This window comes from Macrobrachium nipponense, chromosome 27 (assembly GCF_015104395.2).
Source record: "Macrobrachium nipponense isolate FS-2020 chromosome 27, ASM1510439v2, whole genome shotgun sequence".
Classification (NCBI taxonomy): Eukaryota; Metazoa; Arthropoda; class Malacostraca; order Decapoda; family Palaemonidae; genus Macrobrachium; species Macrobrachium nipponense.
In genome coordinates, this window is record NC_087216.1 from 13206291 (window position 1) to 13225547 (window position 19257).

Below are 19257 nucleotides of genomic sequence, written 5' to 3' on the forward strand. Positions count from 1 at the left end.
TATTCATAAACAAAGATAAATGCATGGAAAATATAGATCCATGTTTGGTAATACTAATGATTAGGTACCCAAAAATAATAAAAAGGTAAAAATCAAAAACATGTATACATGATTAATATGAATAACAGGTAACCTGATTAAAGAATAATGGTTACTAAACTAATGATTATAGCATGATCATGGATAATTGTTAAAGAGTACTTGACACTCCTTGTAATAGATAAATATAATTGTACAATGGTATAATAGTATAACCATGGAAATCTGCAGAAAAGCAATATATAGGGCTGATATATTTTATTAGGTGCCCGAAAAATACCTTTAGGAATATATTAATGTATAATATTGGGCTATAATGCTTTATTAGGCGCCCTGGAGATACTTTAACTGTTCAAATGCAAAGGCGTGAGTCTTTTCTTGTCCTACATTTTTGCCAGCATACGGACCGCTTTTCACACACAACACAATTCCAGACAATTCCCTAGGCACGAACTGAAGTGGCCAGGTTCAGGCGGCCCTAAACGCAAACGACTTGAGTTTAACGGGTACGTCATCTAGACGGGCCAGTACGTTCCCTTGGAGATCCTTCTGTTTATGCCTCAGCCTACGCCAAGTAAAGATGTTGACGGCGATAACCAATATGGCCGTCACGCTGAACACGGCTAGCAGAATGTAGTAGCGAAGATTTTCTCCACCTGCAATAAGTCGATGACGCGTGGGTCATCTCAGCCAGTTGCGTCAAACGATGAGCTACTCACGCGTTGTATGGGAGAGGTAGTGACGGGATGATTGTGGAAGCCCACGTGTAGTTCGCGAAATACGCCTTCTCACGTATTATCGTGTTGACCCCTCTGACGGTGTAGTTTGTAGATGTCCCCGTACAACCATCGGCTGCTACGACGATAGGGCATGGGCGGTGGTACTGTCCGGACACACGACGTCGAATCGCCGGCCTTATCATAACGGATTCCAGGAACCATTATTCATCCTGTAATTGAATTTATTACCGTAAAAGGGATAAAGTTTCCCCAGACAACCTTCGCTTGTATAGAGAGAGAGCCGTTTAGCACTATGTCTAACTCACATGAATCCGTTGATATAGGATAGAATTCAAAAGAGTCAGCTGTACAAATTTTATTATTCATGGCTTCTGAACAGTGAGTGAGTTTATCTAAGTCTTTAAATTTAATGATTGTAAATGATTTCTTATCAGAAGAAATCAGTACATGCCCCGTTCAAATTGGATATTACTGGATTTGAGTTATTCGTCATGAAAGTAGGAAACGGTGCTATTTTGTATGATTGCCAAGCATCGGAAGAATCAAAAGGAATTGTGATCATAATTCTATAATTTTCAACGCTGACTGATATTAGGCTATAATAGAACTCTACTTTATGGGCATCTAATAAAGGAATATAACCTAGCTTCTCCCGTCCGTTTTCCAAGTTAACGTCAGATCTTTAATAGGCATGAGGTGAGGAGATAACACACCCTTTGTTGCTAACGTAATTGCTTCTACGTAATCTTTGACTTTTCAATAAAATGTGATATTTTCACACGGATATGATCTATTTTCGAACTATAGTAAGCTAACGTAGCCAGCAAATGTTGAACTTCCATGACCTGATCGATATTATTTGAATGTTCATTAACGATACTCATTATTTGATTGATCGAAGATAACTGGCTGCGAAGTTCAGATAAAGCCAGTTCTGTTTTGTGTTGCAAAAACTCAATTCTTTTATTTTTGATTATTTATCTTAAGGCGATTTGAGATTCCTAAGCCTAGATTCGCAACTGATCCTAAGATGTTTAGTCCAGCAGAATAAGCGGGTTGCGGCGTTTCAAGAGTATTGTGCCGCGACAGACCACATCAGCAGGTCACGAGCGAGTTCTTCTGCCTCGGCGGTTTTATTTTGTATGTCATAAGACAACATTTCCGCGACGCTTAGTGTTTGAGCTAGCGAATCTCTGAGTTAGCATGAAAATTACGTTCATGCATTTCCTTAAGGGAAATACCAAACCTCATCAGGTCATTCTTTAAGTTAAGGACGTCATCTTCAGGCAAGAAAATAGCATGCATATCTACTTCTATAACAATATTACTTGACACGATGAATACATCATCTATTCTCTCGATAATCGAGCCATGATTAAATTCTATTTCTTTCGTCCTAGCGCTCTTTCCATACAACAAAGATGTCTGAATACACAATATCACTCCTAACAATAACAGATTCATTTTTGAAACCTGCAATGAGTAAAACATATGTAATAACTCGCGTAAAAGAATAGGTTTACATACAATATGATTAATAGATATATATATATAAATTATTATACAAGTTTTCATAAATACAACCATTTTTTACCCTCACTCCATCTACCTTTCTTTAATTCTGATATGTGCCAATGGACTATTCTCACATCAGTGGGTTTGGATACATTTTGAACCCTAACTCTATTGGCCGTTAAATTTTCTAAAATGTTAAACGGGCCTTCAAACTTAGGTGTCAGTTTATAATTTAAACCTTTACGTACGTATACTTGTATGTATACCTGATCGCCCACGGCATATGTTCTAGTTGGCTTAGCTATTTTATCATGATTTTTTTTCATTATGATTTGTGCTTCTTCTAAATTCTTACGAATTATATTATATCGACTTATGCTTGCATCCATAACATCCTTTAGAGGATTTGAAATTAGTTGTAGGCTTTAAGATGTGGAAAGGCGTTCGGGCCGGGATACCGTACAGTGCCTCGTGCCGGTGTCATTTTAATAGACACATGATACGAGTGATTAAGTGTGCTTAGTACCGCAGGTATGGCAATGTCCCAGTTGGGGTCTGCCCCCCCTAAGGTGACCCTTAAAATGTTTTAAAACCTTATGATTTGCCCTTTCCACTAGCCCATTAGACTCTGGGTGATAGATCATGGTATTGATTTTCTTTATACAAAGGAATTCGCACAAGGAGTTAAGGAAATGATTATTGAACTCCCCGCCCGAGTCTGAGATAATGATGTGTGGAATTCCATGTTTACAAATGTAGCACTCGTAAAACTTCCTAGCGCACTCGACCGCGGTTTTTGTTTTAAGCGCTATAAGTTCTGTATATCGAGTCAAGCGTCTATAATTACTAGGAGGTGCTTATTTCCTCTGTCTGACTCGTAAATCCTGTTAATAAATCTAAATGTACTCTTTCAAAGGGTTGATTTGGCACGGGGTTAAGCCCCTAGGCTGACAGGTGTCTTCGTGTGCCCTTTGTATTCTTGACAAGTGCGACAATTTGCTATGTGCTTTTTTATATCTGTAAGCATCGTATGCCAATAAAATAAGGATTTGGCTTTCTGTGACATCAAGGTATAACCCGGGTGTCCGTGCAGTGGATTTTCATGCAACCACTTTAAGACAGTGGGTATGAGTGAGATAGGCACCACCACCTGGTTGTTATTCAACTGCGGTGTGTTGCGGGTTTTCCTCGTCACGGATCTACACAGGATATTGTCCTGTAGGATATAATTCTGCTGCTTATACTTTAGGTATTCCTTTTCCTTCGGATTTCCGTTTAACGCAATGATGATTTTTTCTATTTTGCGGATCTTTTCTTTGTTCCGTCTGTATAGTTCAGCACTCCAGCCCAGATCTTCCTGTTCAGATATAGTTTTAACAACGGGCGTGGAGGTTGAGATATTCTATTAATTCAGCTAATGGCTCGGTACAAAGATGAAGAGGGGTTGCGTGATAATGCGTCAGCAATGATATTTGCTTTCCCTGGTAAATACCCGATCCTCGCGCCAAAGTCCTGAATGATCATGTGCCACCGAGTTCGCTTGGGGCTGTGACTAAAGCCTTTAAAGAAGTCGGTTAGGGGCTTATGATCAGTGAGAACCTTGACGGGGTAACGTATATTATGAATTTAAAATGCACGAGTGAATTAACAATAGCGAGCCCTTCCTTGTCTATTACTGCATATTTACTTTCGGAAGGTCTCAGTTTACGTGAATAAAAAGCTATAGGGAAAAACTGTTTATCATATTGTTGAAGCAATACCCCACCTACTCCTAGGTCTGAGGCGTCTGTTGCTATGAAAAATTCCTTACCGAAGTCAGGAAATTTCAAGTAGGAGAACTACACAGTTCATCTTTCAATTTATCTAACGCCTGTTGATGAATTTCAGACCATACGAAATCTACGCCCTTTTTTATAAGATCGGTTAGGGGAGCGGCTATGATTGAGTAGTTGCGGATGAAGCGGCGATAGTAGCCGCTACATCCTAAAAATTGCTGTATTCCCTTGACGTTAGTAGGTATCGGAAAGTTACGGATAGCTGACACCTTATCGTGGACGACTTTAAGACCTTCACTAGAAAACCGTGAAACCTAGATAGACTAGTTCTGTTTTTAAAATATTCACACTTACTTATCTTTACCCTTAAATTATGCTGCCTTAATCTTTGTAGCACTAACTCCAATTTACGTAAATGTTCTTCTAATGTTGTTGGAAAAGATTACTAAGTCATCCATGTAGGCATATAGGATATCTCCCAACAAGTCTCCAAACACGATGTTTATCATACGAGTAAAAGTTATAGGAGCACAACGTAAACCAAAAGGCATACGCAAAAATTCATAATGTCCCCTGGCTGTGCTGAAGGCAGTGTATGGGATACTCTCTTGTTCCAACGGAATCTGATGAAATCCTTTAGTAAGTCTAGGCTTGTGAAATATTTATTCTGGCCTAGTAAGGATAGGATATCATCGGTACATGGTACTGGGAATCTGTCAGGGATTGTTTCTTCATTAAACGACGAAACTCTACGCATATCCGCCAAGTTCGATCTTTTTTCGGTACTACTATTAACGGAAAATTATAAGGGCTGTTTGATTTCCTAATGACTCCTTCTTTTAACATTTTACCTACTTCCTCTGTTATCTCATTCTGAAATTTCATAGGAAGTCAGTACGAAGGTACATAGATTACTTTCTGTTTGTCCTTGAGCCTTATTTGATGCTCGATGACATCCGTTTTTCCTAAGGTTCCATCCGTAGTGGAAAAAACATCATGATATTTAGTTAAAAGATTCAAAAAATTTCTGCTGAATTTCTTCTTCTTGAATGTCCTTATTGATTTGTTCCTTATAGATTGCAAAAGGGTTTCATCCGCAACTGATTGAGCGTGATTTATCTCAGCTACGTAAGAATGCGTATGTTTAAACAAATTCGGCATCCAAGATATGTTGATTTTGTGGATTACTAAAGTGGTATTCAAATGATTACAGACTTCGATGTTACATTGTTGTTGTGAGCCGACTGTATAAATGGCTTGTGTGACGGATAATCCGTGTTTTCAGAGTTTCGGAAAGGATTAATGTTTCAGATCCTGGCAAGGTTCTTCTCATTTACACGCAATAATATTTTGAAGTTACGTTAGGCTCGAGAGTTTGCGTGCAAGCTGATATTACGGGTGAGCGAGAGTTCTGTTGGGTTGCCTGTATTATTTCTTGGTTCATGAGACAGGTGATTGGTTCCGTAATGTAAGTGACAACTCTGTCTGTCTCTTTATTATCTACAACTGATTTTAGGGTATTAGAAGACCTATAGAATTTTCCCTTTGATATACACGCCGTGTTTTGCAGTGCTAAGATAATATTTTGAGTGCCCATAGACGGGTATCCGATAATTACTGCGGGATACATATTAATGTTTTGTACAACGACAAAGGTATCAGCAAACGTGCGCTTACCGACCTTGTACTGTACATGAGTTACGCCCACAACATTTAATTCATTATTCCCAATGCCTGAGAGCCTTATTCCGGACTTTTCTATAGGGAAATTTGAAAAGAGTAAATGATGAGTCCTTAAATCCATGATATTACGTGGACTACCAGAATCAAAGAACAAAGTGAATGACTTATGGTCCAAATTTACTGCATGTAAGGTTGATCGCAACTCGTCTTGACTAATAATTGCATGAATTTGTTGCAAAATCTACGGGAACCTGCACAGATTTTTTTTGATTCGGCCGTGTGTTTCATAGAAAATCAATTGTCTCACAATGATCTGATAAATGATTAAACTGATTATTTGATACAAAAGATGTTGATATTGATGACCCAACATCGCCCTCTCCCCCCTTGGAGTGAACTACGTGGTATTTGTTTTGGTTATCACACCTTGAAAATTCGCTTGCCCTTGCGAGTTCTGGCTAGACGGCCCAGGAACAGAGGTACCTGAGCACGATTTGTTTGTTTCTGCTGTGTGCAGAATTTCCGTTGGTTGTTTCTTCTTATAGTAACTGAGGACCCTTCTTTTTATTTGCACTGGCAACTGGTTGCGTGTTTGTAGCATTCTGCTGTTGATTCCTTGAGTAGCAACGGTTATATGAATGAGTTGAACTATTGTGTATTGAACAAAACGCGTCCCGACAGTCTGAAATCATGTGACCTGGTCGTTTACAGTTATAACAAACCATCCCTGCAACTTGATTATTATTATGTACCACATTTACTTGTTGTGGCTTGTTCTCATTTTTTGCAAAAACTTGAATGAGCGAAGGATCTAGGTCGGTACATTTAGACATGTGTTTTTTGATTTGTTTATACACATCTAATTCCGTACTGTCGGGCTGCAATTTTTTTATCAAAACACCGTACTAACGCTTCAGGCAACATTGCAGTGATAGACGTAAGGTAGATCAAACGGATAAAATCTTTTCACTTTTGATTTTAGCACCCGAACCCACCCGGAGTTACTTAAACTATCCTGATATTCATTTAGCCGGTCGGCAATTAGCGCCGCCCGCTCGACAACATTGAGCTGAGTCATGGAGGCTTGGTTAAGGATATTTCTCAATGCAATACTACATCTAAAGCCTCTTCACCCCCATACACGGCACGTAATCTAATTTTGAACTCGTCCCATGTAAGCGCCTCTTGGAAAGAAAACCCCCCTTAGATACGCACTTGCGTCACCTTTTGCAAAGTCAATGAAGCTCTTGGCCTCCTGTATTGTACTGCTGGGTCTGTGATGCTTTTTGCTTTTAAATGAGCGTCTACAGATGAGATCCATGCCTCAACATTTTGAGGCATGGAACCCATTGACCCGACCTTGAAAAGGGACAATCGCTGACCTCGCGCTAACGAGAGTCACCACATTGGGGTTGCCAGCCGGAGTAGTTGCCATTTCGACTTTCACTTTTTTCTTATCACTTCTATTCCTTGCAATCCTATCAAAATATCTATAAGAGGTACACTCGACCACTACGTAAACGCATAAGCAATGTACTGTATAAGTGTGTTAATAATAATAGGAAAATCCCCAAAAGATACAAAAATACAGATATGATAAAATATTATACGGAGAATTCCTGCAAGAACGGTTTAATGACAACGAGAAGAGAAAAAAAAATTAATCTGCGGGCGAGAACTCGTAGTTTGAAGATTGATTCTGTAATGAAGGAAGATTAATATGGCGAACACTCACCCCCAGAAATACTGGATGATCGACTCTTGATGAACAACACTTCACTGAGGAAAAGACCTGAATAGATAAAAATGGTACTTAGCTCCAGATTATATTGCGAAGGATTGTTGACATGGGATGACGTCTCAGTTCCTGTCTAAGTCTCGCGTCGGAAGTCGTGATGACGTCACGGTCTTCTCTCGGTGCACGATGCGTGGGGAAGTCCAAGATTGATGACGTCACAGCCTCCGTCCTTTGCACTACTGCGTTCTAGCTGTACACTCTGCGTCCTTGCTCGTGATCGGGTGATCTCCCTGTGTTTGTTTTCTTCTTTCCGTTGATGTTCGATGCTGCTCTCGTCCGGTGTAGATTCTCGAAGATAAGTGACAACAGTTGCTCAAACGTCGGTGTTAAATGCTTGTATTCCTCTCGATGAAGGACATAGTTGCGTCTTCATAAACTGTTGCGTTTGATTGAAGATCCCGTTTCCTCTGTTTAGTTTGATGTTGAAGGTGGAAGTTAGTTCTTGTAGACCTTCGGTCGGCTGATATGGGTCTTGTTAATTATATTCTTCGTTATACGCTGCCACCACATCTAAGTCTTATCGCTTGGCGATAGACTTTTTGTGTTCTCCTTACGACTGTCATTCGTAAGTATTTGGTCCTCTCATCTCCCTTGGATATCTTAGTAGAGAGGTTCTTTCTTGACTAAGGAGATGATTCAACAGGCAAGTTGAACAAGATAACAACTTTATTCTGTAACTCCATACTAGAGATGCAGCTCGGTCGGAAGACCGATATGTTTGATGGTTGGCGCGGAACTGCCATTCTAAAGCATCGCGTCGATAGCGGAACATTAGCTATCTAAGCAATTCATATAAAAAACATACGTAGTCCGCCGGCTCGGAAGTTACAAGTTCCGGCGTAGGTTTAACAGGTCACCGCTTCCCATGGAAGTTGTTGTGCAAAGTTATCATAAACATAAAATGTTGACAAAGCTTTGAGCTAGATCAGGCTACTGCAGACAGCGCATAGCGTAATCTAGGTCTGCTTTGGTCACGTAGAACCCTCCTAATGCCATGACCTCAGGTCATGGGTTTATATTTACAGATCTTGTAAATCTAATATATGTAATTATTACACATAGGCTAGGCTTATTGCTAGGGGACATATGCTAAAGTCCTAATATATGCAGTAAAAATGGGGTTGAACATTACATGCAGTTGAATATTACTCAAGTATGTACAGTATTTTGCCTTTTTGGAGACATATTTCTTCCGTTGTAACCCTAGAACATGTGTTTTAGGCCTGGAAATATAATTTACTAGGGTGTTTTTGGAGGGCTTGGAACGGATTAGCCATTTTACGTGTAAAATGTGTTCCAAGATACGAAAAACTCATAATACGAAAGGCCGTCTCGGAACGGATTAATTTTCGTATCTCGAGGTACCACTGTATACTTTAATCCTGTGTTGAAGGAAAGTGCTTCCCATGATTTATTTGTTGTAAGTGATTACAGTTATGTTGCCAATCATGTAACTTGCTGAGAATATGTGCTTAAGTACAGTTGCTTGTAAGCAAGTACTTACCTTTTATATATGGGAGTTGCAGGGATGAAGTGGTTCAACATTTGGATGGAAGTTGTGAGTGCTTTTTATTTCTTTGAGAGGATGAAATTCAGTTCATTCAGGCAATTATTCTCTTAGGTGGCATTTGGTGAACTGCACTTTGCTGTATTATTCTGCAGGTGTACTGTTTATAGTTTATTTTGTTGATTTTTCAAGCATGCAAAGGTATAGATGTAAGCTAATTGCAAGATTATATTGGACAGCATTAACCCCTTATGCATAGCCCAGGAATATAAAGGTAATTAGTTTTTGGCCCAGGGACTTGACATGTCAACTGCTGCTGAATCAGGTACTTTAAGCAAAAAGATCAGCCTACTTATTTTGATGATTCTTTATGAAGTTATGCAACAAAAATATTAATTTCACATTCTAAATCTTGTTTGAGTTTATCTGTCCCAGCCGCTAGCTGAGATGACTTCTCAAGCTAAGCGGGGTCAAATATCAGTATTCATAAAGTTTACTACTTGTTACAGTTTTTTTTTTTTTTTTTTTTTTTTAACTATAATGCCTCTCTTATTTTAATCTTTTTCTCTCATATATGCCTGGCATTGTAACATTGACATTGTAAAAGATTATACACACACACAACAAGAAGAAAAAGCTAGGACTGCTCCTTTACTTGGAAGAAGTACGGAATGCACCAATAATGTGAATTAAAAAAGCAACATTCTAACCATTTCTTCGATTTTGATATCCATACGAATAAGATACAAAATGTCACAGATTTCCACTTCTACATTCACTTGTAAGTTCTTTGGTTTTAAGGCTTAATTGTACTTTTAAACTTCTTTTCCTTATTGACTTTATCCATATCTTGCACTTTGTTATTACAAAAGAAGTGTTTTTTCTCCATTTTATATTTTTTATGTAGTTTAATAGCTTTCATTAAAGTAACAAACAGTATTTTAGAGTTTGGTAAATAAAAGGATTTATAATTGAACATGAAACAGTGTGAGTTTGGCATAACAATCTCTCCTCTCTGGCATAACTGTTGTAGGTAATACTTACACCTGCAAGAAATCTTTGGTAGTACCACCCTTCAGAACACACTCAGGAAATGCATAGAAAGGGTGAATCAGAGAAAAGCAATATGGTACCCTTTTACACATAGAAACATGGCTTAAAATGTTTCAAAAAATGTCATGTAGATATTTTTAATGAGAACCTTTTGATTGTTTTTTGTTCAAGCAATTGTGCTAGTACCCTGGCTGCACAGAATTCACTTTAATCTTTCCTTGAGTAGTAAACCACCAAAGAGAAACCTACTTCACCCTTCCATGATTTATTTAATATTGTACTATTTGCTGATGTCTGTTGTGTTAAATTTTTAATAACTTTCGAGTACTACTGTAATTTAAATCTTCAATGGTGGTGTTTGAGGTTAATTTTTTTAAATAATTTTTCAGAAAGCCCTAGGGCAGTGCAGAGCAGTTTCACTAATCAGACTTTTATGGCAAATTAATTACATATTTATATGATTTTGTCATAACTGAATTTATTTGCTGTCTTTTTAATATTGAAATTTATTTGCTTTGTCTTTGTAACGTGAAATTCAGGTTATTGTTGGCAAAGTCATGGAGCGATCTTGGCAAGAACGTGAAGAGAAGATGAAAGATAGACAATCACTTTGGGCACGATTAGACCACACTGAGAAGGAGTTACATGCATTAACAACTCAGATGAAAGAAAAAATCTGCTCAATAGTAGATGATGTTGAACGAAGAGTAAGCTATGTTGATGTTTCTTTTAGTGTCTGTTTGCAACAAATTATCTCCTTGAATAAAATGGAATTGTAACTGACATTTTACTGATAACATTGGAATGATGAATTTGGATCATGGTTGCTTGTTAATCAGTTGGAAATTTAACATTATTTTAAAAACATTTCTGTCTTAATTTCCTTTTATTGTTCATTCTCTACAGTTTTTTCCCACTCAGTGACACAGCTCATTTTACTCTGCCTTTTCCAGTTGTCCCTTGCATATAGCAGTTGATCCTTTGGGACAAGTCCTATGAGAACCTGGGAATGTTATTCAGTAATCTTAATAGTAGTAATGTACAATTTTAGGGTGTCATTTTATCTAACACTTTGAACTATGCAGAATTACTGTATTCCATCTTATTGGAAATATTTTTTATTAACAAGAACTTTTTCAAAATATTTTATGATTTCAATAATCAGCTGCACCAATAGATGTAGAAGTATACTAATTGTAAACATGTTATATTGTGTACGCTGATTGTAAACGTGTTTTATTGTCATTGGTCACATTTACAGGTATCTAATGCCTTGAATGAAGAAATTAGGCGGCTGTCTGTACTAGTAGATGAATTCAATGAGCCTTTCCATCCAGATCTTTGTACTGAATGTTTTACAAGAAGACTCCACATCCCATGTAGAAATCTGGATTAGGATCAAATTTAAGGGCAGAAAACTATCATCAGCTCTAGCTTTAATATTGAAAGCAATCAGGCTGAAACTGACGAGTAAGTTTTTTCTGTTTTTTTATCAATTAATGCCATTTTTATTAATTTGAGGACAGTTAGTTCTAATAATGGAGAAGTCTTTCTTTAGTTGAAACTTCTTTCCACGGTCTTGGGGAAGCAAAATAAACTTGATTAGAAATTATTTAGAACTGGTTAATAATATGGTTATGAAGGTCAAGCCTTAGTATCATACTGTCAGTGAGTTGTTTTGCCATCACTGATAAGATGCTACTTAGGCATTGCCATCAGTTGTATCAGCTGAAAGCATGCTAAATGCAGCACTATGTTCATTGCAATTGAAGTTTGATTTAAGCAACAAATGTGTGTGAATTTAGGTTTTTTTATTGTAAAGGGAAACTGTTGAGAACTAATAGTATCTCCTTTCAGATCGAATGCTGGCTCTTCTACACAGTGAAAGAAGAGAACTTGCCTCTACAATGTTGCCACGAAGAGAGCCTTTCGAAATTCTGTATCGCCTTAACTGTGAAAATCTCTGTGCAGATTTTAAGGTATAGAATGTTTATTCACAAGTTCTGTAATTATTATTGTTTATATTATTGTTTTCATATTTCGGATGAAGTAGTTGATATTTAGTAGCTTAAAGTATCTTTTAGTTTGCTAGATTCTGATTACAGAAATAATTGGAAGGTCATTGCTTTTAGGAAGAAATTATATTAGATTTTATGTCTGAAAATGTTTAAATCTCATTCTCTTGCAGGAAGACATAGAGTTTAAATTTTCCCTAGGGTTGGTTGCTTTAGTTCAGCGTGTCTTAGGTAAAGCCAGCAGCCGTATTGTGAATTCCAAACACAAGGAAAATGTGAGTTTATAAACTTAATCACTTTTTCACATACACTTTGCGTAATAAAAATTAAGCCCATTGACATTAGGTATAAATATGATGGTTTTATAAATATATATTGCTAACATTTTAGTAAAGAATACTTTCATTGAATAAAAAATGTGTATTACAGATTTCACGAAGTGTTCCAATGACACCTATGACCCCAAGCAATGAACCCCAGTTTGCAGTTTCTCAAGATGATTGGTCAATCATTAGTCGATTTGCAGTTGCCACTGTTGGTTCTCAAGGTACCATGGGATTAGCATTAGCATTAGGGCTTGTAAGTATGATTTGTTGTTTATAGATTGTAACTTGACCATTTTGTATGGTGTACTTAGAGGCATGGAATTACATAATAAGCTTGTAGACTGTATTTGGGTCAAAGTGATCTTATGATGATATCCTTCACTGTGTGCATCAAAGACTCAAGTTTGTTTCTGTTTGAGAATTGACATGAGGAAAGTACATGATTTACCGACTGATTAGATTTTGGCAACCACTAGAACTTTTAAATAGTTTGCTAAAAATCTTTCTTAACTACCTATTTACTAGTCCTATTGCTTTCAAGTTGCAAGCCCATACATTTGAATAAGCAGTGGAAGTCCTCCTCCATGAGCTACAAAATAATGAACCAATGTTGTTAAATAAGAACTGATGGCTTAACATTGAAGGAGGCCTATTCCCTTCAGAAGGTCATTGCTCGTGGAGTCTGGACACTTCAAAATTCATCACTTAGCAATTCTGTTATGAAGTGGGACATAACCTTGGTTAGTTACAACTAGTGAGGTTGCAGATTTAAACCTGCTACATTCTGTTTTCATCATGTACTTATAAATCACGTAACGGCTCCAGGGCATAGTATCTCCCCCCAATAGGATAGTACTGTATATACATATGCCTTGTGTGTCACACAATAAATGGAGACTAATACCTGAAGGATCTCAACTTCAGCCTGTCTCCAAAATTGCAATTTTGGCTCAAGGTTGATGGGTTTGTGATGAGGTAAATTTAGTATAAATAAAGACATTTTTGAAAACCCACCAGTCATATGTTGAGTGCTCACCTGCCATCACCTTGTTTTAGTACAATGCCCCGTGACCAGGTACAGATGGCAATAGTCCTTGGATCACACAAGTTTTTTATTAATTCTACCAGTTTTCTAGCTTGGTGCTAGTATTATCCTAATGTTAGACCTCAGGTTTGTTAGTTGAAAAATACAAATTGATTAAAAATTTGTCATTTTCACTCCCAGTCTACATGAATAGTGAGGACTGTCCAGTGTCAGCACTAATTTTAATTTAAAATAAAATCTAGTTGAATAATCTTTCTTCTTTAATGATGTAGTACTTTGTTTGGATATACAAAAGGCAACAAGACAGTGTACTTAATTTTAATTACTTTAGTTCCTATCTTGGTTTTATGTATGCATTATGTAGTTGTGTCAAATTTTCCATTTCTTAAGACTGAGTTTTCTTATATAGTGCAAGGCTGCATATGAATTTAATGTTTAGTATAAATTTGTGATGTAAGAAACATGAATAAATCTCATAAGCAATAGCCTTTTGGCATACATCCCAAGCACTGGGGCAACTAAGGCCATTCAGCCCTGAAACAGAAATTGAAAATTTGCTTTTTTATTGTGCTTTTGAATGAAAATTTTTTGCTTAGCATCATTCTGTACCATGCATTACCCACATATATGTAAAAGGCTTTTAGCATTTACTCTGAGAACTCACTAATTTTTTTGTGTTTTTTCCATTCACAGCTTTTCAAAACTGTTGGGTGGCGGTTCATAGTGTTCACAGGTGGAGTATATGGTTGTCTATATGCATATGAGAGACTCACTTGGACAAACAAAGCAAAAGAGCGTGTATTCAAGAAGCAGTATGTTGACCATGCCACCCGAAAATTAAGGCTAATAGTAGATCTAACATCTCACAACTGTTCTCATCAAGTTCAGCAGTAAGTATAGGTACTGAGTGCCATTTCCCTCTGTTATGTTAAAGGGCATACTTTAAATGTTCCAATTTGACCTTATATTATATTGTCTTTATTACACTTTCTGTTAAGAATTTAAGATGTTAATTATAGTCACATTTGGCTTTTCAGCATTGTAAGACATTAGTAACAATGTAGTAGTAGCAATTAGTAACAATTTTCAAGAGAAGCAATTGTACATTAATATAAGGTTGAAAGTAATAGTTGTATGGACCATAATTGTCATTCCATGTATTTAAACCAAGTACTGCTATATTTTATTTTACCTGTCACATAAAGATAACTTAGATGGACAAGAGATAAAATGAAACTAAATCATTCAAGAAGAAATTTGATATTTGTTGACTACTTAAATGTTGGTGAAAACATTGCATAGGCTGAGGGGAATTTTATAATGATTTGTGCCTGATGTAATGTTTGGGAAATAGAGGTTACGTATATGCACTCACACAAAAAATTTTAGAATCAGATATTTTAAGCAATTACGATGAACAACAAAAATCATTTCATCAATCTGTTGATGTATAATTTTTCATGAAATCCATTGTTAATGCACAGAGCACTTCTGAAATACCACAAGTGTGATGCCTTCTGTGCTTTGTGTGTAATTGGTGATTATAAATTAATTTTTTTGACGATAACTATTAACAATCTCTCTAAGATTATCAAAGAGAAAGCAAATCCTCACAGGATATATAACTATAGAAGACCTGGTATAGATGCCATTAGTCCCTGGATCTCACAAGTGTAATTTTAATTCTACCGGTTTCCAGCAGCTTGGCGCTAGTAAATCCTAATGTTAAGACCTCAGGTTTGTTAGTTATGAAAAATACAAATTAGTTACAAATTTGGTATTTTTGGACGAGCTTGTAGATTACTTTGCAAACAATTTTCATCATTCCTGAGAGGAAGTAGACCCAAAGAACCCAACTGTTGATAAAATGAGTAATTCATATGAATTTGAACTAAATTTCGCACAAAGCATTCTTGAAATTTTAAATGAGCCTGTGCTTCCGTTAAAGGAGAGATTGAGTAGAAGTGTAATGAAAATAAGGTGGGATTGTGAAAAATCTGTCTCTAGAGCATAAGGTTCTGCGCCTGGTTGGTGACCAGCTTCCACTCATATACGCATGAGTTACCAGATGCCACAGATTCCTTGTTTTAGTCTTAGATTGTTTTTAACCAGTTTCCAGCTGGCACAAGAAGATTATCCTATTGTTAAGACCAAGGGTTTGTTAGCTATGTAAACAAATTGATTAAAAATTTGTCATATTACTGGTAATAATATGTAGTAGTCCCACTACAAGCAATTCATTTATTTACCCCTTACATGTTACTACTTTTTATAGGGAGCTCAGCGGTACATTTGCCCGTCTTTGTCGATTGGTTGATGAAAGTACCAGCGAGATGCAGAGAGATGTACGATCCTTGGAACGTGAAGTGCAGCAGTTGGAGGATACTACGGCTATGGCAAAGAAGTTGAGAAATAAAGCCCACTATTTAGCTAATGAGTTAGATATCTTTCAGCAGACTTATTTGTCATCTGATGAGTAATTACTTAGGAAAGATTAGTAAATATATAAGGTTGAGTCACAGTTTCATAATCCAAGATTATTTTGTTAATGTTGAGTGTACAGAAAGAATATTTCATATTTTTAGTATAGTTTCATCTCATCTCATATCTATGAAGGAGAGAGCATTCACTGCTTTATAATTATATACTAATTGAGAAAGGTAAGTGGCATTATTATTTTTATTATTATTGATATCGCTACCTATGTGAACCCCATAGTAAATAATGTGCCTGGATTATATTTCAGTGAAATTGATCAAATTTGTACAATTTTAGTTGTTTTGTAATCCAAATAAAAGTAATATTTTGGGTAGAATAGAGTAAAATTAATCATTTCATGCTGGAAAATATGTGGATTAAGTTTACCAAGACATGAATTTTTTATTAAGTTAGATGCCAGCTTGCAAAGAATTAATTTCATACATGAAATTTCATCACAAGAATTCATGTAGTTAATAATGTAGTTTATACCTGTTAAATCATTAGTAACTTGAAAGTTTTTAATAGGAAAATATGTGATGCTGTTCATCTGTAAGCCTACCTCTTGAAGTGCTTATTGCATTAAACAACTTGAATTTCAGGCCATTGGGTCTTTTTATGGAAGTCAGTACAAATTCTACCCATATAGAATTTTAACTGTTCTTTTTATGTTCTACATTTTGACAGTGATTACATTTGTGCAAGACATTATTGTATTCAAGTTGCCATTTATATTAAGTCTTATAAATGTCAGTAATTACAAATCTTACGAACTGAAAACACAACTTTATATAAAGTACTGTACCGATAATATTTTGAACTACACTTATTTTAGTGTTTTCTTGTATCTTAATGATGACAGTTTTTTGTCACCTTGGCACTTTCCATACTTATCAGAGTGCTCATTTTGAACAATATTTGCTTTAAATTTTTAGATTTTTTGTATTTAGTAAATTAGTGAATTAAAAAAATTAACATGGGGTGTGGTTGGTAGCTTTGTAAACAACAACAAAAAGTCATAAGGATTGTATTTCTCCCTGTATCTTTGTAGATAGGGTGTTCTAAGTTGCATTCTTCTCCTGTAGTAGTTTTGAAAGAAAAGATCTGCCTGTTTTGTGTTTAGTCCATCTTTACAGCCATACCTAAAAGTTAAGTAACATTAACAGTGGTTTTAGTAATTTTTGTATCTTTATTACAAGAACTTTATTTGAAAATTTTAATCTAGTTTTTAGCTTGACAAGAAGACAGGTTCTGTTCTTATAGTTTAAGAGCAGACCATATCAATAAAGTCTACTGAAATCAAAGTAAGAGAATGTAAAAATAGTTAGGTAATGATAGGATGGAAACTTAAGTGATGGATAAGGACTTGGCAACTAAGAAGGCCTTTATCTATTTACCATTCATATTCTTGGTAATGAAATTTCTAGTGCTGTAAGAGAAATAAATATTTATTCTAATATACTGCAGTGGGAGAATGGGTGTTCTTTTTCTCTTGTAGTGGACATTTTCTTTTTTCTTAATATAAAATTGTATCTACTCCTACTAAAGTGTAAGACAATTTATAAAGTTTGATGCATCTAAACAAATTTCTATCAAGCAATTAACACCACAGTTAGCGGTTGTAATAGTTTTTACTTAAGCAGGACAGGAAATTTGGGAAGCATTAATTGAAATTGGTGACCTGAGATGTATTGCGTGGTTGTATATGAAATTCTTTATTTGTAAATATTGTACATGTCAAAAAATAAAGGTGTAAATAAAGGCCTTTATGGGCAAGTGGTTGTTAAAATGAAAAAAGTACTGAACATTTATGTGAGAAATCTTTTCCAATATAGATGGAAGGTCAAAGTCTTAGTATGAATTATTATTGTAAATTGTAACATACTAAGGTATGAACATCATTGATGGGTATTGGTATGAGGAATGCCATTCCTGAAAAGGTTGCTAATTCATAGATTAACAATTGCAATTTGATGCTACAATAGTTATTGATTAATCTTGCAAAGGTTTGTATCTGCACATCTTGTGCAAAATTGTATATCAATATTCAAGCTTGGTATTGTTGCACAATATTTTGGAAGCCAATCCTTATTGATGTTGGTTTAGTATCAAAATTGCTTTAAGTCTTCTCAACTTAGTATATTTTATTTAATTACCTAAAAATTGGCTTGGATAATTATTGTAAATATTTTGGAAATATTGCTTTTTATAATATATCTTTAGGTCAGTTTTTCTAGAGTATGTGACCAAGCACTTGTGCTGTATTTTTTTTATAGAAAGGTTATTTTGATTTACGACTTAAAAGAGGATTTACCTTCAACAACATTTAGAACTCTAGTGAATTAGAATTCTAGTCAATAAGGTTTTGAGCTTTATTGCCATTTTCTTTTATAAAATTTGCATTTATTTTGTATAAATACATTATAAAGTAAAATCCTGGTAGCTAGAAATGTGTTTATTAAAAAGTTGTACAGATGATAGTCTTTATTTACAATAAAGTTTGGTATCAGTGTGCCATTTTTACGTAGAAGAGCTGTGAATGTTAATTCAGTAAATGTTTATTATGTACATATTTGCCTTCCCTCTTGAGGTATGTAGAATCCCACATCATTTTTGTCATTATGATGTGAAGGTGCGTATAGTCTGTTGTAGTGTAAATAATGTAAACTGCTGGACATGTTATAAATTAAAGTTTACCATAGTGTAAAAGTTTCATTCACTTTATCACACTTTTCTGATCTCTGATTTTAATATGGCTTAATGAAAGTTTATCACAGTTTTACCTTTGGTACAAAAAAACTTCTTCTTTTAGTTACCTAAATGACCAAACCTGTGCATTTTAACATTAGTGAAAATATATTCAGCCTTGTAAATGAACAAGTGCATACTCTAAAACTAGAGAAGTGATTAGACTATACGTATATGATAACTATCAATTATAATACAGTGAAATTTGCTGAATTAAGTAGGCTAACATCTTTCAAAGACCCTATATAAATCTGTGAGATTTGCAATCTGCAAAAATGTAGTATCTTGAGCAAAGTGTTGTGGTGGTAGCAGAGACTTTCTCACAGCAGGATATATAACATGCTCTACCACCCACTTCCAGTTGTCGGTTGCTTCAACCTGAAAATATATCACATGGCTTTATTTGAGAGCTTTAAAAATATATAAACTAATTTCTTTTTGAGCATTTGAACACAAAAAAAAACTAAGTAAAATCATACAAGATGATTTAGTACAGAAGTAAAACCATAAAAGATAATTAGTCAAAATCTTGGTT

At 35.6% G+C, this 19257-nt stretch overlaps 2 protein-coding genes across 2 annotated transcripts in view; one reads left to right on the forward strand and one right to left on the reverse strand.

Moving 5' to 3' along the window:
- Positions 1–9946, reverse strand: part of LOC135200505 (DNA mismatch repair protein Mlh1-like) — a 76341-nt gene extending 66395 nt beyond the window's left edge. Inside the window, exons 1-2 of the mRNA XM_064229155.1 lie at positions 9871–9946; positions 7488–7544 (exon numbers count right to left, since the gene is read on the reverse strand). Coding sequence (XP_064085225.1) covers positions 7488–7544; positions 9871–9946 — 133 coding nt within the window. The remainder of the gene's footprint in view (positions 1–7487; positions 7545–9870) is intronic.
- A 2026-nt stretch (positions 9947–11972) lies between these two features.
- Positions 11973–18683, forward strand: LOC135200833 (transmembrane GTPase Marf-like). Its single transcript, XM_064229522.1, has 5 exons — positions 11973–12089; positions 12299–12400; positions 12555–12704; positions 14190–14386; positions 15772–18683. The coding sequence occupies exons 1-5, from the start codon at positions 11973–11975 to the stop codon at positions 15974–15976; spliced, it is 771 nt and encodes a 256-aa protein (XP_064085592.1). The 3' UTR covers positions 15977–18683.
- The last annotated feature ends 574 nt before the right edge of the window (positions 18684–19257 follow it).